The 27,639-nt window shown below is 36.1% G+C and overlaps 1 protein-coding gene across 11 annotated transcripts in view; it reads left to right on the top strand.

The window, feature by feature from the left end:
- Positions 1 to 977: 977 nt before the first annotated feature.
- KANSL1L (KAT8 regulatory NSL complex subunit 1 like) overlaps positions 978 to 27,639 on the top strand; it is a 148,875-nt gene continuing 122,213 nt past the window's right edge. Inside the window, exons 1-2 of one of the 11 annotated variants that reach the window (XM_081813714.1) lie at positions 978 to 1,203; positions 18,026 to 19,142. In XM_081813714.1, coding sequence (XP_081669840.1) covers positions 18,055 to 19,142 — 1,088 coding nt within the window. In that variant the 5' untranslated portion in view covers positions 978 to 1,203; positions 18,026 to 18,054. Of the gene's footprint in view, positions 1,204 to 1,564; positions 2,331 to 7,817; positions 10,257 to 14,532; positions 15,396 to 18,025; positions 19,143 to 27,639 lie in introns of those variants that run through there. The other 10 variants (XM_081813712.1, XM_081813711.1, XM_081813710.1 and 7 more) reach the window with 10 other exon arrangements.

The raw sequence follows: 27,639 nt of genomic DNA on the forward strand, positions 1-27,639 counted from the left end.
TTGAAATAATGGCAATTGTCTTTTTGGATCTAAAATTCTAGTGCGCTTTATTCCTTAAATCATTTTATGTGTAAATTAGGTGCTTAAGAAAGCCTGTAGCACATCAAAAGAACTATATCTAGTGCTCAGTTTATTAAAAAAAAAAAAGTGCGTGGCGGGGGAAATGCCCGGGTGTCGTTTAGTGGTGAGTGGAGCCAGGTGCAATTCTCTCAGAAATGTTTTTATGTGTCCCTGGCCAACTATCTCCACACAAAACCCCGTTTATTTATTTGACTGCGCTACTGCAGAACAGAGTTAACTCCAACGCCACTCAAAACAGCTTTGTACGGATTTAAAAATGCTTGAGCGGGCGGCTCCTGATTTTTACCATAAAACGACCCAGCTGGATCCAAAGCAGATTTGTCACCCTATTTCAGAGCCTCTCGGGAGTCGTACAGAATTATGACTCTGGAGCGCAGAGCACGTATGCAAGCAAACCCACGGAGAAGTACAGATTTGGCAACTGTGACAAAGCTTTGTTAAAACTTGCCCCTGGAGCCGCAAGGCGGGAGGGTCTGGACGCCAGGAGCCGGCGCAGCCCGAGCGCGGGCGGTAGGGCGTAATGCCGCCTGACTTTCCCCTCTTTGCTTTTCCTGTCACGGTAGTACAGAAATAGCAAAGCAAGGGCGGGAAGTCACAAGCCCGTATTTTTGTTGTGCGTGTGTGTCTGTGTGTGCTTGTGCGCGCGCGCGCGCGTGTTTCCCGCTGGCAAGGGAAAAAGTAAGGAGGGAGCGAGAACGACCCGGAACCCACCCCCAGGGAGTCGCCGCGCCTCTGCACCAGGATTCGGGCGTCTTGCTCTAGCGACTTCCAGAACGCTCGCAGCCGCTGCTGCAGGCCCCGCCTCCTGCCGGGGTTTCCCCGCCACCCGCGCTCATTTGCATGGCGCTTCCCCTCCCCCGCTGCCATTGGCTGGCGTTGCGCCCCGCCCACTGCCCCTCCACCACAGCAGGGTTCCGTCCCCGAGACGCCCGGAGCTGCGGGCAGCGGGCGGACTGTTAAACCGCGGCGGCGGCCGGGGCCGGAGCGGGGCGCGCTCTGGAGACGAGTCAGCGGCGCCCCGGGTGGGGGGAGGCGGGCGGGCAGCTAGAGATCACCTCAGCAGCCCCCACCACGGCCGGACCGAAGGTGCGGCGGCGGAGGGGAGCCAGGGCGCCCCAGCAGGCGAGTGGCCGACGTCTCAGCGGCGGGCTGAGGGGGGTGGGTCTCCTCTGCCGGGGACGGCGGCAGCGCGGGGAGGGGAAAGCGGAGAAGACCGCCGGGTGGACTTGCGGGCCAGGCAGCCGAACGGCAGCCCCTTTGCCCCCCGAATCCTGTGGGCTGTTGGACGCCGGGTCCCGGCACAGGATCGCGCTCTAGGGCAGGGGTCGGACCGCAGCCAAATTTAAACGGCTAAACCTAACAGCCTTGGCAGAAGCTGAGGGGAGGGGAGAGACGGAGTGGAGGGAGGGGTGGGGGCGGACCTAGACGTGGTCACGTGGGGCAGGGGAGGGGCTTGGCGGGCCTCCCTTTTGTTTTGGCTGGCGCGTGCGCAGACGGCAGAACACGTGGTCTCCTGGGCCCGCCTCTTGCTTTAGCTGCCGCGCTTCGTCGGGTGCGGTTGAGGTGTGGGCTGTTTTTGGGGAGCTCTGAAGCGGAGCCGTCTGTGTTGGATGTGACCCTTGTTTACTTTTATTTTATACTTTATTTCAGGCAACGTTGATTTGGTTTTTAGAATTAGATGGGGTGGAGAAGAATCTAGAGAATTATTGAGGAATGGTGTTTCCAAGTTTGTGTCTCTTCGTATTTCGAAGGGACCGACGTTGCTGGAAAATTTGAGGATATGTGGTGATTGGTAGCAAGAAATAGAAGGCTGTTTTCTGGTCGTTAAAGAAAAGAAGAGGTTAGCTTTACATCCAAGAGGGAAGGCACTGGGATGGACCTTCTTGTCTTTCACTGTGAGAGGATTAGTTTTTGGTTGGTTCCCTGCCCGCTCTGCCGCGCAGATCCACTCCACCCTTTACCTCGGATCAGCTGTGAGGCGCGGCGGTGGGGGGTGGGGGTGTTGGAGATCGATTTTTTTTTTTTTTTTTTAACAGAGAAGCACATTCCTTTTTGATTCCCCAAACTTTAGTCAGCTGGTGAGATTTAAGACGGTAACCTCTTTCGTCTTACTCATTTGGCTTAACTTCGTGCTGAGTTTGGTTCTGTAGGAATGTTTTTAAAATACAGGATTGGGCAGTTTTGTTACCAACTAAGCCTAAGTGAGATATTTACCAATACTGCAGACAAAACTGACTGTTTTTGACTAGGTAAAAGTGGGTCTAAAAATAATTCAATATTGGAGAAAAACCTGGTGTTCTGGAATGTAGATTGCTTGAAAAAGAGTTTTAGCATTGAGTGGTTTCTACTGTTTCCAGTTCTTAACTGGCCGTTTCTTTGGGCAAGTCACAACCCCTCTTTTCTCAATGTTTGTTTCGTCTTGTAAATAGTTTCATAATACTGTCCCTGCTTTAAGAGATTGTTATGAGAATTAAATACCTTGTGTTAGTAAAAGTAGTTTACCATCTTTACCAACACTGCAAAAATACAGAAATGGCTAAGTGACATGGTTTTATAGTAAAAGTTTTTTTTTTTAAATCCAGCATACTGGAAGATTATAAACTGAATGAATCATGAAATAGGATATATTTGAATACCTTCAAAATCTATTGTAGTAACTATTATCTTTGATTCTCCCTGTTTCCACCTACTTGATCAGTGTCAGGTTGCCATCATTTCTTTGTAGTTTTAATCTAGAAAGATTATCATTACTTCTCTTCCCTAGCCCTTCTAGAGTAAGTTTTTACATGAATTTTTTCTTAATCCAGGCCAATTCTATCACACTTATTTTTTACATTTATCGTTTGCGTGTGTATCATATGTGCCTTTTCAAATAATTATTAAAAAATCTTATAATTTGGAAAATAAAGATGAGTGCAAATAATACAGTTTGTATTTCTAAATATGTGTATTTGAATTTTTCCTGTAACTGGGTTCATGTGATATATTTTCATTTAATTCTACCTCATAAATGTTCCCATGTCATTAGTCTTTGAAAAATTATATTTGGCTGCTTAAAATTATATCATGTAACTATTATATTTAAAATTTTTCCTATTGACAGATGTTTGGGATGTTTCTGTTGTTTTGCTAACAAACTTCACTACAGAGAATTGCCTTTTACATAAATCTTTGAATTTTTTTTCCCCTTAGATTTGTAAAAGAGATTACTAGGTCAGAGACTGGGGTTGTGTGTGTTTAAGGCTCTTGAACATCACCAAACTACCTTCTAGAATGTTGTATCAATTTATACTCATCTCGTGTATGACCCAGCCTCACATTATGTCCTTGTTCATCATCTAGTGTTAGTATTGAAACAAAAAACCTTGCTTTAATTTGCCTTAAGTTATTGTTTCCACAATAACTGTGGTATATCTATCTTCTTACTGTAAGCTGCTTCAAGGAGAATATATTTCATATTTGACATGTTGCAAATCACAAAGTGGGTGCTCAATGAATACTTGCCAGTTGGCTTATTAATATTTACCTTTTTGACCTCTGGAAAATCAGGAAATGATGTCTTGCTTTTTTTGTCTTACTCAGTTTACCAGTACGTTGTTGGCAGTATACCGTTATTGTTTGATTCATTACTTTGAGTACTTCTCCCTTCAGATAGGGGCCTCGCTGATCTCACAGTTGTCTCCTAAAAAGGTCCAGTGACTTCTCATGTTCAACGCCTGCATTATCCAAGAGTTCTATCCAGTTTTTTATGCCATTTATCATGATAAACTATTTCATTTCCTTTATTCATTTATCTATCTTGTATGGAATTCACTTACAGATTTCACTTTGATCATTCTAGTTTCATGTGTAGCCTTTTCTGTGTTTTTTTTATTTTTTATTTATTTTTTGGTGTTTTTTTTTTAAAGCCTACTATCTAAAGTTCGTTTATTTCATTATTCACATTGTTCCATGTATTACTGCCTATAACATTTTTTACTGCCTTTAACCTACCACATAAACCTTATATTTCATCTGTAATTTTTATTTTCATTTATTTGGTTATTTTCCTCTCATGTCCTTTTGCATTGGTCTGTACAGTTTTAGATCATAAAGGAGGCAGAAAGCTGTTTCATTCGGGTTTAGAATTGTGTTTAGGATTGTTTACCAATTGGGTTTCACAAGTTAAAAACTGCAAGGAGTGGGGCTGCTTGCAACAGAAGTGACAGGTCGTAGGGAATTAGCGACCAGTTTACTGACTTGAAAGCATATCATCTTATACCTCTATCCTAAAAGTCCTGACTGCATTATGGGACTATAAGGGAATACTGTACATAAGGATGACCCTGAATCATCAGTACGATCTTACATTACTTTCTGTATGTTCAATTTCAAAAGGCAAGGAAGGTGTATCATTTCCACAAGATTTCTATTTGTTTTTCCTTTTAGATGTTGTCTTAAGAGAGATTTCAGTGAACTGGGCTCCTTACTGCATGTAGGATAAATAATCAGCAAATGTTAATAAAAATGGTAATATTGTACTTGCCTGTGGACAGTCTATAATGAAAATCTGAAGACAATAATGAAAGTCTTTAATACTTGATGATATGTTTAGGATTTTAGAAGCACATTTTATTTCTATATGGATGCGACAGTTCTCTAAGTATTGCAGAATTGGGAGAAAAGGCATTCATTTATAATATTGAGGTTTTGTTAACATTTGTAATGAACTTTGTATTTATTGTCTGGTTTCGGTTCTAGAAGACCAAGAATTCTCAAGCATGTTTTTCAAAGTAATTTTTAAAAAGTTTTATGTGTAGATCATTAATCAGTGTTTAACGACTTGAAATTAAATTGGAGCAAATATGATAGTACACTTCTAAATGTAAATTTCTGGGTCCAAGCAGATGTACACACACACAAAAAACAACTCTTCATTTATATTCCTATGAGTCATGCACTTATAACTGAGTGGTAATAATTCTGCTTGAAGTATGATCTGTTTGATGTATTATGTGGCCACCCAAGTGGCTTTATCTTTAATTAAATTCCTTTAGTCTTCAAAGAGAATTCCTTTTTAGGGATAGTTTTCAAAGTGGAAGAAGTTCTTGCTGTAAACATTACTGAGTACAAAGTACTGAGCCAACTGTACCCTGGTCATGCCAATTACTGCAGTGTTTTCTGCTGTAAATTGAGAATGTCCACATTTAAGAAAGAAATCTTGAAAACATGACACTGTATTTTGTATTTATATCTTCCATTAGTTCTTATATTTTTGAGGAGTAAAATTAATACCAGTGTAAACTCTTTCTCATTACTATTGTTTTAATTAGATTTTTTCTTTATGAGTTACAAATTAAAATTTTTGAGTCTTATATTTTAGTAATGTTTGAAAGAGCTTTTCATACTTTGCTGAGAGAATTTGTCTTTTTTCCTATCTTTCTCTGACTGTTATTCTAATGGATCAGCTGTCTGAATCACATTTAAGTTGTTACTGTGGAAATAATTTAATATTTGTCGCTACTTCAGGCTTTTCCCCTTTCTCAAAATGTCATTGGTAGTTTTTACGGTCTAAAACTTAAGGATGAATCTGCCTTATTTGTGATAATGTAATTCCTAGTTCGTGTTACTACATTTAAGATAACTGGGATTATCCAGATTCCAGTCAAAAGAGTAAATTTAATGTTCAGGGTGGATTTGAATAGGGTATTTTCCATGGACTATATGAAATATACATACATGTGCTAGAATATAAATCATAGTTAAAATCTGGAGCAGTACTTTAGGGGGTGGAAAATCAGATTTGACCTTTAATTTTTAATGTTCATTTTCAGGAGGAAGGGTGGTTTTTATCTAAATTATCTAGATTATCAGTTTCATTTCTGAAGATAGACTAGATTAGCAAACTTTTGATTTTTTTCTTAGGAAAGTAGAAATGCCAAAAATTATTTGGTATATATGACCTATATATTGTAAAGACCTGATCTAAGTGTTGGGATCAACTCAGTAATTAATGGCATCATAATTATCTCACTGTGTACGTGCAATTTTTGAGGGATGACATAATATTTATTATATCTCATGATGTCTGCAGGACCATTTTATATTTAATGCTAAATTCATAAATATGCATGATTTATAAAAAAAAGATTATGTCACTAATGGAAACATTTTGTAGACATCAGGGCAAAGCTTTTTATTTGTGGTAACGTAACAACTGATTTCTTCCTTAATTCACAATGAATGTGTTGGATTAGATTGTAGAACAAAAGTTAGAATTTATGATGTAGACTTTTTACTGAAGTAATTTGATTTATATAATAATGAGTTTAATATGGACAAAAAGAAAAGACAAAAAGTTTTAATTCTTTGTAGTTTTTAAATGTTTATAATTTAAAGCATAAACTTTGCCTGGCTGCAATTTTCTCTCTGGTATTTTTTTGTGAGACTTCTAATTAATTAATTAAAATTGGAATGTAAGTTGAAAACTTTGTTGTAAAAACATAGAAGTGAAATTCATGCTCAGGAAATATAGTTGATTTTTGGATTATCAAGAACATTTGCTTCTTGACAGATAATTAGGATAATCTGAAAGGGTACTGATATGGTTGGTTTCTTAGCTTGCAGATCCTGTTAGATTAATATTTTAGTTCTGTGTTTGTGGCCAAAAGGAGTTCAGTTTTTCTCAGTTTTATCCATTACAGGTTCTTTGAAGTCCTATATATTAAACTCTTAGAAGAGGTACCTGTTTTACCTGAGTATCTTAGGTGTATATGAAATAAATGGTGCCTGGAATAGTACAGTATTTTAGCAGCTTGAAAGAAATTTCTTAGATTTAGCTAAGATCCAAGTACTTTTTGCACCACACAATTATGTGCATGATTAGAAACTGAATAATTAGAAACCAGAATAATTAGAAACTAAATATTCATGAGATCAAGATGCTTCTTTGATGCTTCTTTGAAAGCTTTTTAAGGATTTGTCTTTTCCATATTTTTGAACATTCTGAAATACTATAGGTGCCTAAAAATACAAAACAATATGTTTGGCTAAGAACTTTGGGGACTAATATTTTAGTTAATGGTTGATTCTTGTTTACTTAGGGGGACTATACTTTATACTTTGTACTGTCCAGTACAGTAGTCCTTAACCACATGTGACTATCAAGCTCTTGAAATGTGTTTAGTCCAAATTGAGTTTGTTAAATGTAAAAAAACACTGGATTTTGAGACTTAGCACATCTCATCAAGATACTTTTATATTAATTACAGATTGAAATATTTTAATAAATTAAAATTTCATGTTTTTTACTTTTTAAAATATATTCTAGTAGCAGATTTAAAATTAAATGTGTAACTCCTATTTCTATTGGACAGCAGTGTTCTATACTAATATTTCCTAATCTTAAGACTCCTTTCATAATAAAGTATCTCATGAACCTCCTTCCTAGACATTTTAAAATATAGTTGACCCTTGAACAATGTGGGGGTTAGGTGTGCTGACCCCCCATGCAGTCAAAAATCTACGTATAACATTTGATGCCCCCCCCCCCCCAAACTTAGCTACTAATAGCCTGCTGTTGACTGGAAGCCTTACCTATAACACAAATACCTGATTAACACGTATTTTATATGTTAAGTGTATTATATATTCTTACAATAAAATAAGCTAGAGAAAAGAATGATTAAGTCATAAAAGAAAATGCATTTACAGTACTGTATTTCTTAAAAAAAAATCCACATGTAAGTGGACCCACACAATTCAAACCCATGTAATTTTATTATTTTTTGAAGCTATTTATTGAAGAAATATTTACTAAGGGCCTGCTTGCTATGTGCCAAACAGTATTCTAGGATACAGCACTGAGTGAAAACATTCAAACCCCGCCTTCATGTGGCTTTCATTTTAATGGGAAAAATATGTGATAAATGATTTTTAGATGAACTATTATTTGTTGTAAGTATACTATTATTGTATATAATTGTATATAAATTATGTAATATAATTTTAATAGAGTGCTTCATTTATCCAGTGATATATGCTATTTACTTTTGGCATTTGTCTTATTCGTGTTCTCTGAACTTTCTGGATCTGTGGTTTGATGTCTGACATTAATTTGGAGGCATTCTCAGTTATTGCTTCAAATATTTCTTCTTTTTTGTATTCAGCATCTGGTATTCTTGATTTTGGCTCAGGTCATGATCTCATGATTTCATGATCTCATGGTCTCAGGGCTGTGAGACTGAGCCCCATATCAGATTCTGCACTCAGCCAGGAATCTGCTTGGGATTCTCTCCCTCTTCCTCTCCCCTGACTCATGCTCTCTCTCTCTCTCTAAAATAAATACATAAATCTAAAAAAAAAAAAAGAAAGCCGCTTCTGGTCCTTTGGCTTTAAATACTGTTTATAACCAGTGACTCCCAAAAATGGTATCTCTATGAATTCTTGCTTGAACTCTAGACTTGATAATCTAACTACTTCCACTTGGATGGCTAATAGGTACTTCAAAGTCAACATATCCCAAAGAGAACTTTTTATTTTTCTCCCTCAACCTTCTGTCTCCTCAATTCTGCTCCATTTCAGAAAATGGCGTCACTGACAACTCAGTTGCTCAATCCAAAAATCTAAGAGTCATAATTAATTGCTTCCTTTACCTTTGGCCCCATAAAATCTTGGCTATCAAAAGTTTTGTCAGTTCTACCTTGAAACGTATCTTAGATTCATCCATTTTAATTTCTAGTACTACCTCACTAATCCCAAGCCACTGGTACTATCTCTTGTTTAGATTACTTCAGGTAGCTTTTTAATTGGTCTCCCTGCTTCTCTTCTTGGAAGCCATTTCCATTCTTTCTCCTATACAAACTTTTTCTTTGTAGAACAGCTGGAGGAATCTTTTAAAAATAAAAATGTGTTAGATCATGTTACTATCTTATCCAAATACCTTTAGTGGTTTTCCTTTGACTTACATAAAATGTCTTGGCAAACCATTTGCCTCTCTGATCTTATTTCCTCTTACTTTGTCTCTCTGGCTCATTATGTTCTAGATATATTTGTTATTTTTGTTCCACAAACACACCAAAATTATTCCTGTTTAAAAACATTTTATTAGTTGGCTTTTTTTCTTGGAAGGCTCTTACCCCCAAGTCTTGGTTGGTTTGTTATTGTCATTTCAGATCTCAGAGCAGATGTCACCAACACCAAGGCCTTCATTCATCTACAAATCTAAAGTAACTCCTGTCCCAATGTTGACATGCTGTATCACTATTTAGTTTTTTATAAGAACACTAGGGAACCCTTATTTACTTGGTATTTTTTTGTCTGTTTACTCTGTATCTACCATTTGCTAGAATGTAAGCTCTGTGAGAATGGAAACCTTATCTTTGATGTTCACTGTCATCTTTCTAGTAACTAAGATGATGTGTGTTATATTCACTCAATAAATATGTATTAACTGAATTGTTGAATGTTTGGCTTTATATTGAATACATATTAAATGGAGGTTAAAAATCTAGCTCCTACCAAAAATAGACAAAACTATATGACTCAAGGTTGGCCATTTCTTCATTTTCTGCTTTTTGAAAGTCAGTTTGTCTCTTTTTAAACTTGTTTATTTCTGTAATTTTTGGAAAGTTTTCATTTTGTTTTGTTTTTAAAAGATGAAATAGGTTTTCAGCTGCCATTCACAAGCACTTCTTTATAAATAACATGTTGTGGTGTGGATAGTCTTTATACCCAAATGAAAACCAGATGACTACTTGTAGCTAGATATTCTTACTGTCTTGTTTTTTTCAGTTGGCTTCTGAAATACTGGAAGTGCTATAAAATAATTGTGATCATGTGGAATACACTTCATAGAATTAATGGGACTAATTTTTTTTAATGTTGACATTTTGTATATTTGGTATTTGTAAGCCTTTAAAAATTTTTATGCCATTTTTTTTACTTAAAAAAGGAAAAAAGCAATCATTTCAACTCTGTACAACAAACATTAGAAATAGATATCATTCCAAAATAGTTGCAAGAAAATTGCAGTTTTACGGTCTACATCACCACATCCTATAATATGTATTTCCAAGGGGAAAAAAGCTACAGTATGTTGAACACTTGACTGTCACCCATAGTCTGAAAACTCAAGAACATGGACTTTTGAGGCAAATCAACATCAGTCACCAAAACTTGTTTAGCTTACTATTGAGGTAAATTTGCAGAATTCATTATTTTATGTTCTAAATCAGTATTTCTTATGTATTCTGCCTCTAACCGTTTGTCCTTTATGCATAAAAATGAAATAGTAAGTGACTTAAAATAACTACAGTTTAAAACTGTGTAATGGTTGAAGCCATTACTTAGAGTTAACCTGAATGGTAAAAAAAAAAAAATCTTTCAGGAGTATGCACATTTGATTTCTACTAACTTGAACATATATCTTCTGCATAAATTGTTATGTTTTAGTTTCTTATGTTTAGTATTTAATTTTGAGGAAGTCCAGTTTATCAATTTTATGAATAATGTTTTTGTTGTCCTATCTAAAATCTTTGTCTAACCCATAAAGATTTTTTTCTGCATATTTTTCTAGAAGTTTTATGGTTTTAAGTTTAACTTTTAGGTCTATGATCCATTCTGTTGGATGTGACTGTTTTTATATAAGGTATATCCTTTGAGATATGAGTTAAGTTTCAGTGTTTTGCATATGGATGTCTTATTGTTCCAGAACCATTTGTTTAAAGTTAGTCTTTTTACATTAAATTGCCATTACATCTTTGTCAAAAATCAGTTGACCATATGTGTGGTGGTTTGTTTTGGAGCTCTCTATTCTATTGATCTTGTGTTTGTTCTTTTGCCAATGCCACATTTATTTTGACTAAATAGATAGGTAGTTTGAGTCCTTCAGCTTTGTTCTTTCTCTTGTTTTGTTTTCTAGTTCCTTGCCTTTTCCATATGAATTTTTTTTTTTAAGATTTTATGTATTTATTTGTCAGGGAGAGAGAAAGAGAGAGAGTGAGCACAAGCAGGGGGAGTGGCAGGCAGAGGGAGAAGCAGGTACCCTGCTGAACAAGGAACCCAATGCGGGACTCCATCCCAAGAGCCTGGGATCATGACCTGAGCCAAAGGCAGACACTTAACTGACTGAGCCATCCAGGCGTCCCTATATTTTCTTTTTTAATATTTTAATATGGTGAATATCAGTGATTATTTACTTATTTACTTTAAGAGAGAGCAAGCAAGTGTGATCAGGGGGTGGGAGGGAAGGGCAGAGGGAGATGGAGATAGAATCTTAAGCAGGCTCCACGCTTAGCGCAAAGCCGGATGCGGGGTTCAATCTCACGACCCTGAGATCATGACCTGAACTCAAATCAAAAGTCAGTCACTTAACCGACTGAGCTACGCATGCACCCCCAAGGATTGAATTTTTATAATAATATTGAGCCACAGTTGGTCGAGTGGCTGAGTCTTGATTTTGGCTCGGGTCATGATCTCAAGGTCCTGGGATCAGGTCCCGTGTTGGGCTCTGTGCTCAGTGGGGAGACTGCTTCAGGACTCACTCTCTCCTTCTGCCTCTCTCCCTGCTCATTCACTTTGTCTCTCTAAAATAAATAAATCTTAAAAAAAAAAAGATTAAAAATATTGAGCCAGTATGGGGTGCCTGGGTGGCTCAGTCCTTAAGCATCTGCCTTCGGCTCAGGTAATGATCCCAGCAACCTGGGATCAATCCCGGCATTAGGCTGTCTGCTCAGCGTGGAGCTTGCTTCTCCCTCTCCAGCTCCCTCATGCTTGTGTTCCATCTCTTCTATCTCTCTCTGTCAAATAAATAAAATCTTAAAAAAAAAATATTGAGCCAATATGTACTAATTGAAAACCACATTTGGTTGTGTCACATTATATTTATATATTGCTTTGTTTGTAACATTTATTTTAAAAATAATAATTGAAATAGGTGTTGTTATGATTTATTACTACCGAAATCTTGGAACACATGTTAAAATCAAGCCTCACTTGTTTGTTTATTAATTCAGTCAACAAATATTTGACAATTATTGTATACTTAAGTGCTGGCAGTTGGAACCTTGGCCAAAATATAGGTCTGCCCTTAAAATAAATTCCTTACTAGAATATAATAAAATACCAGATCGTGACTATCAGGAACAATAAGTATTATAAGGAAGTGGAGTGTCATGAATTGAGAGGCTAAAGCTATTTTACATATATTAGTCAAGTCAAGACCCTGATGAGGGTATTGTAGAGCAGAAATATGAATGTATTGAGGGAGCCAGCCATCTTATCTGTGGAAAATTGTTCCAGGCTGAGAGAATTGCAAGTACAAAGTCCCTGAAGCAGGGACTTTTCTGGTGTGTTTCAAGAATAGCACCGAGGCCAGTGTTGCTGGAGTGTAGTAATCCATGAAGAGAGATGTAGAATATGAAGTTATCAGGGACCTGATAATGTAGAACTTTGTAGGCCATGGAAAGGACGACTTTGGATTTTATTCTGAACATAATGGTAACCACTTACTTACTCACCAGGTATTTATTGAGTATCTGCCATATGTAAGATACTTTTCATGTTGATGGTAAGCAAGCATACCTTAGAGATATTGTGTGTTCAGTTCTAGACCACCAAAACGAAGCAAATATTGCAATAAAGCAAGTCAGATGAATTTTTCCTTCCCAGTGCATAAAAGTTATGTTTACACTATACTGTGGTCTATTAAGTATGCAATAGCATTATGTCTGAAAAAACAATATACAGTTGACTTTTGAGCAACATAGGTTTGAACCCTCTGCATCCACTTACACATGGATTTTTTTTCAATAAATACAGTGCTGTAAATGTGTTTTGATTTTCTTAACATTTTCTTTTCTCTAGCTTTAGTGTAAGAATATACTAATATAACACAAAATATGTGTTATTTGACTGTTTATATTAGTAAGGCTTCTAGTAGTTAAGTTTTGGAGGAGTTAGAATTATACATGGATTTTCAACTGTTGGTGGTTGGCACCCCAACCCCTGCATTGTTGAAGGGTCAACTGTACATACCTTAATTAAAAAATAGTTTGATGTTAGAAACTGTCATCTGAGCTTTTGGTGAATCATAAACACTAATCAAGATCACCATTACAAATATAATAATAATGAAGAAATTTGAAGTATTGTGAGAATTACGAAAATGTGACACAGAGACATGAAGTGAGCATATGCTGTTGGAAAAACAGCATCAATAGACTTGCTTGATGCAGGGTTGCCACAGACATTCAGTTTGTAAAAGAAAAAACAAAACGCACTATCTGCGAAGTGCAATAAAGTGAAGTGCAATAAAATGAGGGATGCCTGTAGTAGTTAACAAAATAGTCGAAAATCCAAGCCTTCATAGATCTTTAGAAGTGTTAGTGGTAAGTGTAGTTTATGTAATATGGAGGAAGTCAGAAATGGCAGAGTTTAGAATAATCAATTAGGATACAGTGTTATATGTAATGATCACATATTTAAATAATTTTAAAAACTGGGATAATGTACTTATGTTTAATGATAAAACTAAACATTAAGGGCGCCTGGGTGGCTCAGTTGGTTAAGCGACTGCCTTCGGCTCAGGTCATGATCCTGGAGTCCCGGGATCGAGTCCCGCATCGGGCTCCCTGCTCGGCAGGGAGTCTGCTTCTCCCTCTGACCCTCCCCCTCTCATGCTCTCTCTCTCTCTCATTCTCTCTCTCAAATAAATAAATAAAATCTTTAAAAAAAAAAACAACTAAACATTAAGCGGGATTTATTCCAGGGATACAAGGGTGGTTCAGTATTTGCAAATTAATCACCATGATACATCATATAAAAAACGAAGACTATATGAACATAATTTAATCTTTTATTTACAGGAGACATCTATTTTCATGAGTTTCTTTTGGTTGCAACGTAGAAAGACTTTCAGGCTGAGATTTTTATAAGGATACACTTGGGAATATGATATAGAGGAACTTCATGGAAATCCTAGAATTGGAACTGTGGAATGGATGGGCTTTCTAGAGACTAGAACCCAAAGTCTTCATATCCAAGTGTATTAGTTATCTATTGCTATGTAACATATTAGCCCCCAATTTAATGTCTTTTTTTCACAGTTTCTATGGGTCAGGAATCTAAGCATGGCTCAGCTGGGTGCTTCTGGCTCGAGATTTCACTCAAGGTTGCAATCAGTGTGTTGGCTGGGGCTTCTGTCATCTGAAGGCTTGACAGGGGAAGGATCTGCTTCTCAGACTGCTCACATAACTTTTGTCAGGCTTTAGGTAGTTGCTGTCTGTTGGCTGCAAACATGAGTTCTTTGCTATGTGGGTCTTCCAGCTCTCAGCATGGCAGCTGGCATCCCAGAGTGAGAGAGGGTGACAAGATGGAACCTAATCTCAGAAGTGATATCCCATCACCTCTCGTGAGTTCTCTTTGCTAGAAGCAGGTCAGCAAATCCAGTCCATACTTGAAAGGATTACACAAGGGCATGAATAACCAGGATATGGGGATTATTAAGAGCATTTTAGAAACTGCCTATTGTACCAAGTAAGCCCTAGAGATCTCACCAGAATTTTTTGTGTGTGTGTTTTATTCTAGTTCTCTACCATAAATGCCCCTAAGGCAGTCTAAATGTACATTTTTTTGCTACCAATTATAGTTCTTAACTATTAATATTTATTTATTTTTGCATCTTAGTTTTCCCTTATATTTAGTTTATCTAGGGCCTGAGATGAACTCTACTGCCTCATGATATTTTACCTTCTGCCTCTGCTGTTAGTCACTTTGAATATGTCCCTAGTACCTTGTTCAGATTTTTGAGAGAGAGAAGGTGGGTAGGGAGGGGATATAGTATGTTTTGAATATACCTCCCTCATCTGTGAACACAGTTTTCCTTAGAAAGCAGTGTGGATATCTAAATACTATTGTAGATGTTTATTGAATAGAAGATAATAGAATATTTCTCATAAAATTAGAAAACTTTGAGATATACAGACTTTGAGGAGAGAATTATATGGAAATCTCTACATTTTTTTGAGACATTACACAGTAAAGTATAAAAAAGGCAAACATCTCTTTATAGTCAGTTCTATGCCCATCATGGGGCTTGAACACACGACCTTGAGAGCAAGAGTTGCATGCTTTACTGATTGAGCCAGTGAGGCACCCCTAAACGTCTATATTTTTATCACACAGAATTAAGAACCATTAACATTTGTTCATTTTGCATTTAAGTCTTTTTCCCCCAGGTAATAAAGTTTGTAGTTGAAACTCAGCTCCTCTTAAACCACTACTCTTAGTTCTGTTTCATGGAACTTACCTGATGTGCAACTACTGTTACAGATTTGGTGGGTATTTTTCTGGTTCATTTTTTATTCTTGTAAACACATAAACACATACACACACACACACATTATGTGGTGTGGTCTTGTGTTTGTATTTTTTTTTCCCCAAATCAATACAGCTTTTATTGAATCTTTGAAATATCACAAATAAGTCTGAAAAATCATCTGGTATCTTGCTGTTTCTGTAGCTGGACAACTTAGATCTTATTCATCAGCCTGAATTGTTCCTTTTTCAGAAGCATAGAAAACATCCAAAAATTTTCTGATGTCTTTTTTTTAAAAGATTTTATTTATTTGACAGAGACAGAGATAGCAAGAGCAGGAACACAAGCAGAGGGACTGGGAGAGGGAGAAACAGGCTTCCCGCCGGGCAGGGAGCCCAATGTGGGACTTGATCCCAGGACCCTGGGATCATGACCTGAGCAGAAGGCAGATGCTTAACGACTGAGCCACCCTAGGCACCCTGCTGTCTTTGTTTTTAACAAAGCCCGATGTGGGGCTCGATCCCAGGACCTGGAGATTATGACCTGAGCCAAAGGCAGACACTTAACTGACTGAGCCACTCAGGCGCCCTGAGATTGAGTCCTGCATTGATGCTCTGGGACCCTTCACAATGCCAGTGCATCCCTTCAGAGTGATGTTGACATTTTCTGGAATGTTGACAGTCTGATTGCTGAGAATGGTCTTCATTCTCACAGTAGATGGAGCAAAGAGAGCTTGTGTTTATATTTTATTTATTTGGTAGCATACTGTACCATTAAAAAAAACCTTTATATTCTTTTTGAGGTTTGTCCATATTTGTATATTTAGATTTAGGTCATTCTTTTTAACTGCTGTATAGTATTCCATCATGTTTCATTATCCATTCTCTTATTGTTAGATATCTAGATTGCTTTGAAAGCATAGTTTGCTGTTAACAAACAGTGCTCTCTTGTGCACCTATGACAAATTCATTTTCTACATTATTGTCAAATTCCTGAATCAACTTATAGTCCAAACAGATGTGGGAAATCTTGTCATAAGTGATATTTCAGACTTAGAGCATTCTTTTCTTTTTCTTTTCTTTTTTTTTTTAAAGATTTTATTTATTTGAGAGGAGAGAGACAGAGCATGCGTGGGGTGGAGAGGCAGAGGGAGAGGGAGAAGCAGACTCCCCACTGAGCAGGGAGCCCAGTGCAGGGCTCGATCCCAGGACCCCGAGATCATGACCTGTGCCGAAGGCAGATGCTTAACCAACTGAGCCACCCAGGTGCCCCTAAAACATTATTTTCAATTTAGTGATTGGAAAACTGGCCTCTTGCTTTATTAATCTATAATTCCTTCATTACTAGTAAGATTGATGATATGTTTAATGATCTTTTGGATGTCATCTGTGAAGTGTCTGACCAGTTTGCTCATTTGTAGGAGTTCTTTATGTATTCTGGGTATGAATTCTTTTTTATTATATATATTGTCTAAGTCTTCTCCTAGTCTATAACTTGCTTTTAACCCTGTGTATTTTTTTTGTAACTGCATTAGAGCCTTTGTGCCTTTTATTCCTTTTATCATTCTTGCTAGTCTTTGTAAAGAATCCCCTTTTGGTTTTGTGTTTTCACATAAAAATGAAGGTTATAGAGTTACAGTTAGCACCTGGGACATAAAGTATGGGAGTATGGCCATTTAAATGACTATTAACAATCATGTATTGAAACAGAAATTACAGAGTATCATTCCAGAGTATCTTACAAAACTCCTAATTTTTAATGGTATAAATTTTTTTTCACTATTTAGTCTTCATAATTTTCAATGGTAGACGATTAACTTTTTCAATGAATCAGACTGTATGGTTTTACACTTTTTCCTTTGATATGATACAATGAAATTTGTTTAATTATGGGATTAATTTTTTAGCAGTCATCTGTTACAGTCCCCACTATTTTCCAGGCAGGAGTAACAGCTTTTATAATGATAACTTATGATTATCTGTTTGTGAAAAGGGAAAAAAATATTGCAGATACTTTTTCACGAAAAATTTTTGTGCATTGAAGATTAAGCAAGTTTTTGCTATCATTATTTTTAATGTGAAATTATACTTTTTTGCTTGTAGTTCAGTTACTTACATCTTCTGATATTATATAGCTTATTTTAGTTAATATTTATACTGTTCAGATTGTGAAATTTGAGAAATGGAGGTTTTGAGCAGCTTATATTTTATAAAGATAAGTAGTTCTTACTTTGGCTGAAAGTATGGGATTGAGTCACATTTTCAAATATAATTCCCAGATTCCAGGTTGGAATTTTTTTCTTTTGCCTTTCACTAAACATTGTTAAAAAAAAAAAAAAAAAAGAATCTTGAAGTACAGTTGAGGTACATTCACAAGTATTTGTCTCATACTTATTGGGCTAGGTAGTGTGCAACCTTAATTGGAGTTTTTGGTATTGGGCCCACAGTCGGAGTAAAGAATAGTTTAGTCTTTGTTGGATTCCTTATGAATTAAGAAAGAAGAGAGATATTGTTAGGAGTTGGGAAATAAAGGAGGAGTTTGGTTCCATTCACATTTTAATCAGAAGCATTGAAAATGTTGCCCTTGGTAAAAGTGTAAGCATGAGCCTTTTTCCTAGATATTTGATCATTTATTTTTACATTATTTTAGGTTTCCAGTAATTACCTGCAGGATTCGCCATGACCCCAGCTCTGAGGGAGGCAGCAACAAAGGGTATCTGCTTTTCATCTTTACCAAGTACCATGGAGTCTGACAAGATGCTATGCATGGAAAGTCCAAGAACTGTAGATGAAAAGCTCAAAGGAGACACTTTGTCTCAGATGCTGGGATTTCCAACTCCTGAACCTACTCTTAACACTAACTTTGTGAATTTAAAACATTTTGGCTCCTCTCAGTCTTCAAAACATTATCAGACAGTTCTTTTAATGAGTTCTAATTCTACATTAAATAAATACAGTGAGAATTACAAACAAAGGAAACTAGGGGAACCCAATTGTAATAAGCTGAAAAACCTACTGTGTAATGGCAGCAATATTCAGCTTAGTAAAATCTGTCATTCTCATTCTGAAGAGTTCACCAAAAAGGAACTTCTGTCAGATACCACAAGCCAGTGCATGACAGATGTACAAATTATTTTGGATTCAAATATAACCAAAGACACTAATGTAGATAAAGTACAACTGCAAAACTGCAAATGGTACCAAAAGAGTGCACTTTTGGATAAAGTTACTGATGCTGAAATTAAAAAGGGTTTATTGCACTGTGCTCAAAAGAAAATTGGGCCTGGCCACTCAAATGTGCCTATTAGTTTCTCAGCTGCTGAAAAAGAGGAGGAAGTGAACGCTCGTTTACTTCATTGTGTAAGCAAACAGAAAATTTTACTTAGCCAGGCTAGAAGAACTCAGAAACATTTACAGATGCTTCTGGCAAAGCATGTTGTTAAGCACTATGGTCAACAAATGAAATTTTCTCTGAAACATCAACTCCCTCAAATGAAGATCTTTCATGAACCTACCACAGTTTTGGATAGCAGTTTACCTAAATGCACTGAAATTAAGCCAGAAGTCAACATGTTGACTGCAGAGAATAAATTGTGGAGTGATACAAAAAATGGCTTTGCACGGTGTACAGCTGCAGAAATCCAAAGATTTGCACTGTCTGCTACAGGGCTGTTGTCTCATGTTGAAGAAGGTCTGGATTCTGATGCAACTGATAGCAGCTCTGATGACGATTTGGATGAATATACCGTTAGAAAAAATGTGGCAGTGTAAGTGCAAAATTATTATTAGACCTTTTACTGTTCTGTGTATAGCCTCAGTTTTGTCTTGATTTCATGATACATTAAAAGGAAGTAGATTTTCTAAAATTTTAGTGCCATAATCTTTAAGACATAAAACTTTGGTGAATTTTTAAAATATTTTGTTAAACTACTGTGCGTAAATATATACATACTATTGAAAAAAAGTTACTCAACTGCTCTATCTAGGAAAAACCATAAAGGGATAATGAAAGCTCTTTAGCTAGAAGTAAGCATTTCTCCCATTCTTGAATAGAATAGGCTATGGACAAGGCTTAACATTTTGCTTAAGTATTTTAGCCAAAATTCAAAAAATTTAGTCTGCACATGGGGAGCCCACATTGGCTTTAGGCTTTAGGAGTTATCAGTTGAGAGTATATCTAAGTTGATCTCCTTTTTTTTTCCCTTTAACTACAGTATTTATATACTCATTGAGTTCATACTTTTCAGCTCTGGTCTTTACCAACTTAGTCAATTTTTGCTGGATTAATATAACCAAAACGAAATTATAATGTCAGCTATTAGATACCTATTGAATGCTTATTATGTGTTGGACGTTGGGGATTCGGTTGTGGGCAAAATATTCAGTCTCTACTCTCTTGAGAATATACTTCAAACAAAACAACAAAAACAGAGGTAAAGTAGTTTTGTGTATCACATTGTGTTAATACTCCAGAATAGCCCTATCTGATAGAAGTTTTCTGAGATGATAAAAATGTTCTATATCTGTGTTATCAAATAGACTCATGTGTCTGTTGAGCACTTGAAATGTGGCCAGTGTATCTGAGGAACTGAATTTTTAAATTTTATTTAATTTGAATTAAGTTTTTTTAAATAGCCAGGTAGAACATAGTTTTTAATCTAGCTTTGGGGAATCTGTTAATGTCCCTAACTTGATGCAAAATACCATGTATATATTTTGGGATGAAAAAGTCCATCATTTTTATCAAATTGTCAAAGATGAGTGAGAATTATTACAGAATTAGAAGCTGAACACATTAATTTTTACTAATAAATAGAAGGTCAGTATATCAATTTCTGTGGTAAAGAATAAAATAAAACAAAGTGGGCATTTCAGTCTTTTGGTGTTCTGTTATCACTATGTTTGAAATGTATTTGAATGTGGGAGCTAATACTGAGCACGTATTTTTTTCTGGCATTGTGATATTTACATATGATATATTATTTAATCCTTTCAACAACCATGGGAGGTGATTGTTGTTATCCTTATTTAAGAAGAAATAGTCTGCATGGTTAAGTAACTTACCCATGGTCAAAAAGCCAAATAATTGATGGAGCTAGGATTATTGTCCATGTGTGGAAGACTTCAAACCAATGTTCTTGCTATTGGGCCATGCAACTTTGTCAACCTAGAATTCATTGATGCTTTTAGCCACAAGAATTATTAAGCACATGTGCTCTGAAAGAAGTCCAGAAATTTACCAATTTTTATATTTATAATGCTTTTGAAGAAATTTAATTTATTAGTAGATAAATTTAGTAAATTACTTACTTTTTGTTGTTGTTGAGGACAGCTAATGGGCAGGTTTGACTCTTAAGCTAGAAACAAAAATCAGAAAATCATGTCTTCCTAGACTATTTTGACCTTCATTAGGATTTTCTTTCATTGATCTCCTATAGTACTTAATCTGCCATACAATTTATCATTAAATCATATTTTGTCCTATGTGACTTGCTAATATACTTATTAGTCTTAATAACCCAATACCTAGTAAGGATGGAAACCACATTTTAAACCTTAAAAAAAAAAAATCTTATATACCAAGCATATGATTACAGATTGGTCAAGACATTTTAAGATTTGCATTTACTCGGGGCGCCTGGGTGGCTCAGTTGTTAAGCGTTTGCCTACGGCTCAGGTCATGATCCCAGGGTCTTGGGATCGAGCCCCGCATCCGAGCCCCGCATCCGGCTCCCTGCTCTGCGGGAAGCCTGCTTCTCCCTCCCCCACTCCCCCTGCCTGTGTTCCCTCTCTCGCTATCTCTCTCTGTCAAATAAATAAATAAAATCTTTAAAAAAAAAAAAAAAGATTTGCATTTACTCCTTGAATTTAGTCAGAGAACACTAATTTTAGACATTTATATAAAACATACACAAATAGAGAGATTCGAACTATTAAAAAAATTTTTATACAAAGCATCAAGCAATATTCGTCTCATTTCTTTTCTTGTCAGCGTCACCAGTTTATTGATGAAAATTGAAGTAAAGTAGTCTGGAAACAGATTGGGTTCAGGCTTTGAAAGTTTATTTCTCATTCTATCTTTCTTTTTTTTTGTAATCAGCTGGAAGGCTCAGGAACACCAGACATGCATTTTAGGAAAATAAAGAATCTAAGAAGTTTAATATTAAGATATATACTTTTAGCATTTTGCGTTATTGACCATTTAATATTAGGTTATTAAAGCTCATATCTATATTCTAGATTCTCAGGTTATACTCATCTGATCAATTCAAATCAGTAATACAAAAGTCATATAATAATTACTTGATTTCTTTAGTTCACTGAATTATTTGATAATTGTTTAGGTTTTTGTGTTTGTTTTTTGCTATTTGAACTCTATTTGCATTTCTTGATTTTATATACCTCTGGCAAAATTGGATATTAACTTTGTTTTGAATATTTTTACTAATGTGAAGAGATTTCGTGTAGAAAAGATTGTTTCTCAACATTTTATTAATTTTGATGCTTACTGAATTTTGAGAATAACACAACTTTTAAGTATTTGTATCTTTTATGTAAATGTAAAAATGGTTTCTGTTTTTTTAAACTGGAATTAGTGCTGTTTCAGTTTAAGTTCACTCAATAATTTAATACATTTATTCTGCTATAAGGTTTTTTTTAAGTTTATTATTTTTTTAAGTTTATTTTTCTTTACATTTCTGGAAATTGATTTTTCAAATGTAGATGAATATTTTTATTTATTTATTTATTTTAAAGATTTTATTTATTTGTCAGAAAGCACAAGCAGGAGGAAAAGCAGGCTCCCTGATGAGCGGGGACCCCGATGCGGGACTCAGTCCCAGGACCCTGGGATCATGACTTGAGTCGAAAGCAGCTGCTTAACCAACTGAGCCACCCAGGCGTCCCTAGATGAATATTTTTAATGAATGAAGTTCGGAATTAAACCTTAAACATAAAATAGGTAAAAATATGTATTTTTTGGACCTAAATTTTTAAGTGAGTGCTAACACAATTAAATTTTTTTTATATCTACTGAATATGAATAGACTTCTCAATTTAATTATAAGGTCTACAGTGGCAAATACTACAGTTGACTTCAACTTAATTTTAAGTAACTTAAGAGCAAATACCACTTTTTCTGTCATTGTATCACTGCCTAGCATTGTCTACTTTTTAGTGGTTTTTTTTTTTTTGGTATATGTTGACTAAATGAATTTTTCTGTATTTGAATATGCAGTTTTGAAGATATAAAAATTGTGGTTGGCAATCTATGAAATTTCTCTCCATATAGGTTTATCTTTTCTTCTTCCATTCTGTAGTTTATTTTTACTTTATTTCCCCCACTTTCTTCCTTTGTCTCTAGTACTAAACTGGCCACAAGATGTATCTTATAGGGGTGCCTGGGTGGCTGAGTTGGTCAAGCGACTGCCTTCTGCTCAGATCATGATCCCAGGGTCGTCGGATCGAGCCCCGCGTCGGGCTCCCTGCTCAGTGGAGAGCCTGCTTCTCCCTCTCCCTCTGCATGCCGCTCTGCCTACTTGTGCTCTCTCTCTCTCTGTGTCAAATAAATAAAATCTTAAAAAAAAAAAAAAGTATCTTATACATCTTAGAACCAGCACTGAGTATGTATTCAATGAATGAATGAATGAAATACAACATGACAAAAGATAGACCTTTAAAAGTAACTGTTTTATTATAATACTTACCATTTGTAACTTTTAAAAATTGGTAAGTAAAATATATTTATCTTAAAAACCTTAGATTATATTATTATAAATGCCTTTTTTAAGTTTAAATTTTTTTAAAGATTTTATTTATTTATTTGACAGAGAGAGACACAGAGAGGGAACACAAGCAGGGGGAGTGGGAGAGGGAGAAGCAGGCTTCGAACTGAGCAGGGAGCCCGATGCCGGGCTCGATCCCAGGACTCTGGGATCATGACCTGAGCCGAAGGCAGACGCTTAACGACTGAGCCACCCAGGTGCCCCCCCGTTTTTTTTTTTTTTTTTAAGATTTTATTTATTTATTTGACAGAGACACAGCAAGAGAGGGGACACAAGCAGGGGGAGTGGGAGAGGGAGAAGCAGGCTTCCCGCCGAGCAGGGAGCCCGATGCGGGGCTTGATCCCAGGACCCTGAGATCATGACCTGAGCCGTAGGCAAACGCTTGACAACTGAGCCACCCAGGCGCCCCACCATTGTTATTTTAAATATGTATTTGACTTGCCCCTTTTCCCTCCAAAAATGTAGGCAATGGATTAATTCATAATGCCATTACTAATTATCTTAAAAATAACTTGTGGTTGAGAGACTAGTGTACCTTAGAAAAAATTTTTTAAAGCCATTTTCCTTTGGAAAGGAAATAGGATTTTAGGGTTTTTGTTGGTTTGAGATTTAATCCTTATACTATAATAAGAACAGAACCACCCCCAGTATCTGTTCCTTTGGTGAAGCAGCACAGATTTTGGACCTCCTTGTGTTAGAGTCATACATGGCTTGCTCTGTGACCCTGAGCAAAGATTAATATTATTATTATTTTTTTAAGATTTTTAATTTTTTTTAAGTAATCTCTATACCCAATCTGGGGCTTCAACTCACTGGTCTGAGATCAAGAGTCACATGCTCTTCTGACTAAGCAAGACGGGTGCCCTGAGGTTAATATTATTCTTAAACCTTTGAATCAGATTCCTCTTTGATCTACCTTAAAGAGTTCTGGAGATAATTAGATGAAACGTTAAATATAAAGTGTCTATACATAATAAGGTACTGATTTGAAAGCTAATAAAGAGTGTCTTATCAAGCAATTTAGTATTGTGAGAGACTGGAGCTTAATTATTCCATGAGAAACTTGGGGAGCCAGTGTCAAATACATGCTTGAGTTAATTTGAGAGGTGAGGAAACTGGTGTATTTGTACAGCAGGTCACAGTTACTAAGTGAAGTCTGTTCCTGGTTGTGTCAAATCCCTCACCCTTTTCTTCTGCCACTTGGGTGACAAATCAGGTTCAAGCAACAACAAAAAAAGCCCTGGGTCAAAGAAATGCAGGTGCTAGCGTTTGGAAGTCAGGTCTTTGTGTGCTGAACTGGTAAGTGTCAGGGGATATAGGTGGGGTCACTGACAGACTGCTACAATTATGTTCCCTCTCATCTGGTGGTAAAACCTTAGAGTTCTAACATTTCGTTTCATCTGGGAAACGATCAGTTACTTTCATCTAGGATACATATGAGAAAACTCACAGATTTTGACACAGACATATTCTGATCCTCCAAAGTTGTAAAAAAGGAAGAAACATAAGGTTAAGTCTTGTTTTATTTGAGGAAACCTGAGAGTATCTTCCAAATCACCCAGGTGTCTTGGGTATGGAGAGAAAAGTCTCTTTGTTTCCCCAAATTAGTCCCCATATATTCAAATTTCTTTGAGTTTTTACTTTGGTGTTAATTGGCAGTCTATTTTTTTTTTAAGATTTTATTTATTTGAGAGAGAGAGAGAGTGCGTGCGTGCATGAATGGGGTGGAGGGGCAGAGGGAGGGGGAGAAGCAGACTCCCTGCTGAGCAGGGAGCCCTCCATCCCCTACCACAGTGGTACTGTATAGACACATTATCACTCAAAGTCCATAGTTTACAGTAGGGTTCGCTTTTGGTGTTACATACTCTATGGGTTGGATAAACATATATGACATATATCTACCATCGTAGTATCATACAGAAGAGTTTCACTGCCCTACAGATCCTCTGTGTTCTGCCTATTTATCCTTCCCTCCCTCCAATCCCTGACAACCACTAATCTTTTTACTGTCTCCATAGTTTTGCCTTTTCTAGAGTCACAGGGTTGGAATCATACAGTGTGTAGCGTTTTCACATTGCCTCCTTTCACTTAGTAATATGCACTTAAGTTTTCTTGATGTATTTTCCTGACTTGATAGCATATTTCTAGTGCTGAATAATATTCTGTTGTTTGGATGTACCACAGTTTACTTATCTATTCACCTGTTGAAGGATGTCTTGGTTACTTCCAGGCTTTGGAAATTATGAATAAAACTGCTATAAATACTTATGTGCAGGTTTTTGTTGGACATAAATTTTCAGTTTATTTGGGTAAATACCAAGAAGTGCAATTGCTGGATTGTATGGTAAGAGTATATTTAGTTTTGTAAGAAGTTGCCAAACTTTCTTCCAAAGTGGCTATACATTGCATTCCAATGAACAGTGAATGAGATTGCTATCGCTTCACATCTTCGTCAGCATTTGATGTTAGGGTTGGATTTTGGTTATTCCACTAGGTGTGTAGTGGTATCTTACTGTTGCTTTAATTTGCAATTCGCTAATGACATACAATGTTGAGCATTTTTTAATATGCTTACTTGCCATATCTGTATGTTCTTTGGTGAGGTATCCAGATCTCTGCCTATTTTTTAATTGGGTTGTCCATTTTATTATTGTTGAGAAATAAGATATAGACAGAATTGATTGGGATTTCATTGAATCAAGTTGTAAAAAGCTGACATTAACAATATTGTATCTTTGAATACTGAATATTTAGTTCTTTGATATCTTTCATCAGAGATTTAAAGTTTTTCTCATATGGATCTTGCGTATATTTTGTAAGACTTATACCTAAGTATTTCATTTATGAGTTTGCTAATGTAAATGGTAATATGTTTTTAATTCAGATTCCACTTGTATATTGCTGGTATGTAGGAAAGCAGTTGACTTTTGTATATTAACTTTGTATCCTGCAACCTTGCTATAATCACTTATTAGTTGCAGGGGTTTTTGTGTGTAATTCTTCTGGATTTTTCTATAGATAATCATGTCATCTGTGAACAAAAAGTTTTATTTCTTCCTTACACACCTTGTGTTTCTTTTATTTCCTTTTCTTATTGCATTAGCTAGGGTTTCTACTATGATGTTGAAAAATGTGAAGTGAGGGGGATATATTGCCTTGTTCTTAATCTTAGTGGGAAAACTTCTGGTTTCTCACCATTAAAAATATGATGTAGCTGTAGGTTTTTGGCAGGTTGAGGAAATTCTCTGTATTCCTAGTTAACTGAGAGTTTGTTTTGTTTTTTTAGTAAAACTGAGAGTTTTTATCCTGAATAGGTGTTGAATTTTGTGAAATGCTTTTTGTGTATCTATTGATAAGATGATGTGATGGATTATATTAATTGATTTTTGAATATTGAGCTAGTCTTGCATACCTGGGATAAATCCCACTTGGTCATGGTATACAAGTCTTTTTATACATTGTTGAATTTAATTTGCTAATATTTTGTTGAGGATTTTTGCAGCTATCTTCATGGGAGATAATGATCTGTAGTTTTCTTTGTAATGTCTTTGGTTTTGTTATTAGGGTAATGCTGGCCTCAAAGAATGAGTTAGGAAGTAGTCCCTCTGCCTCTATCTTCTGAAAGAGATTTTAGAGGATTGGTAAAATTTCTTTCTTAAATTTTTAGTAGAATTTACCAGTTAACCTATTTAGGCCTGGTACTTTATCTTTTGGAAGGCTATTAAATATTGATCCAATTTATTTTTTTAAAAGATTTTTTTTTTTTTATTTATCTCTTTGAAAGGGGGATTGAGAGTGAGTAAGAGGGAGAGGGAGAGAGAATCTGAGGCAGACTCCACCCTGAGCTCAGAGCCTGACTCGGGGCTCGATCCACGACCAGGAGATCATGACCTGAGCTGAAACAAAGACCCTTAACTGACTGAGCCGCCCAGGTACCCCTGATCCAGTTTCTGTAATAGATATACGGCTATTCAGGTTGTCTATTTCTAACTTTTTAAAATTTACATATTTTATTTATAACAAACCCAGGAGTATTTTTTTTTAAGTTTTTATTTAAATTCCAGTTATTTAATATACAGTGTAACATTAGTTTCAGGTGTACAGTATAGTGATTCAGCACTTCCATATAATACCCAGTGCTTATCACAACTGCACTTCTTAATCCCCATTACCTATTTAATTCACCCCTCTACCCACTTCCCTGTCTATTTCTTCTTGTATGAGTTTTGGTAGATTGTGCATTTCAAGGAATTGGCCCATTTCATCTAGGTTATCAAATTTCTGGACTTAGAGTTGTTCATAATATTCCTTTATTATCCTTTTAATGTCCATAGGATCTGTGGTGATAGTTCCTCTTTCCTTTCTAATGTTAGGAGTTTGTGTCATCTTTTTTTTCTATTTAGTCTGCCTAGAGACTTATTGATTTTATTGATCTTTAAGAAGAAACATTTTTTTTTTGGTTTTGTTGATTTTCTCAATT

This window comes from Leptonychotes weddellii, chromosome 3 (genome assembly GCF_054177405.1).
Source record: "Leptonychotes weddellii isolate Sample4059 chromosome 3, ASM5417740v2, whole genome shotgun sequence".
In the NCBI taxonomy this organism is placed as follows: domain Eukaryota; kingdom Metazoa; phylum Chordata; class Mammalia; order Carnivora; family Phocidae; genus Leptonychotes; species Leptonychotes weddellii.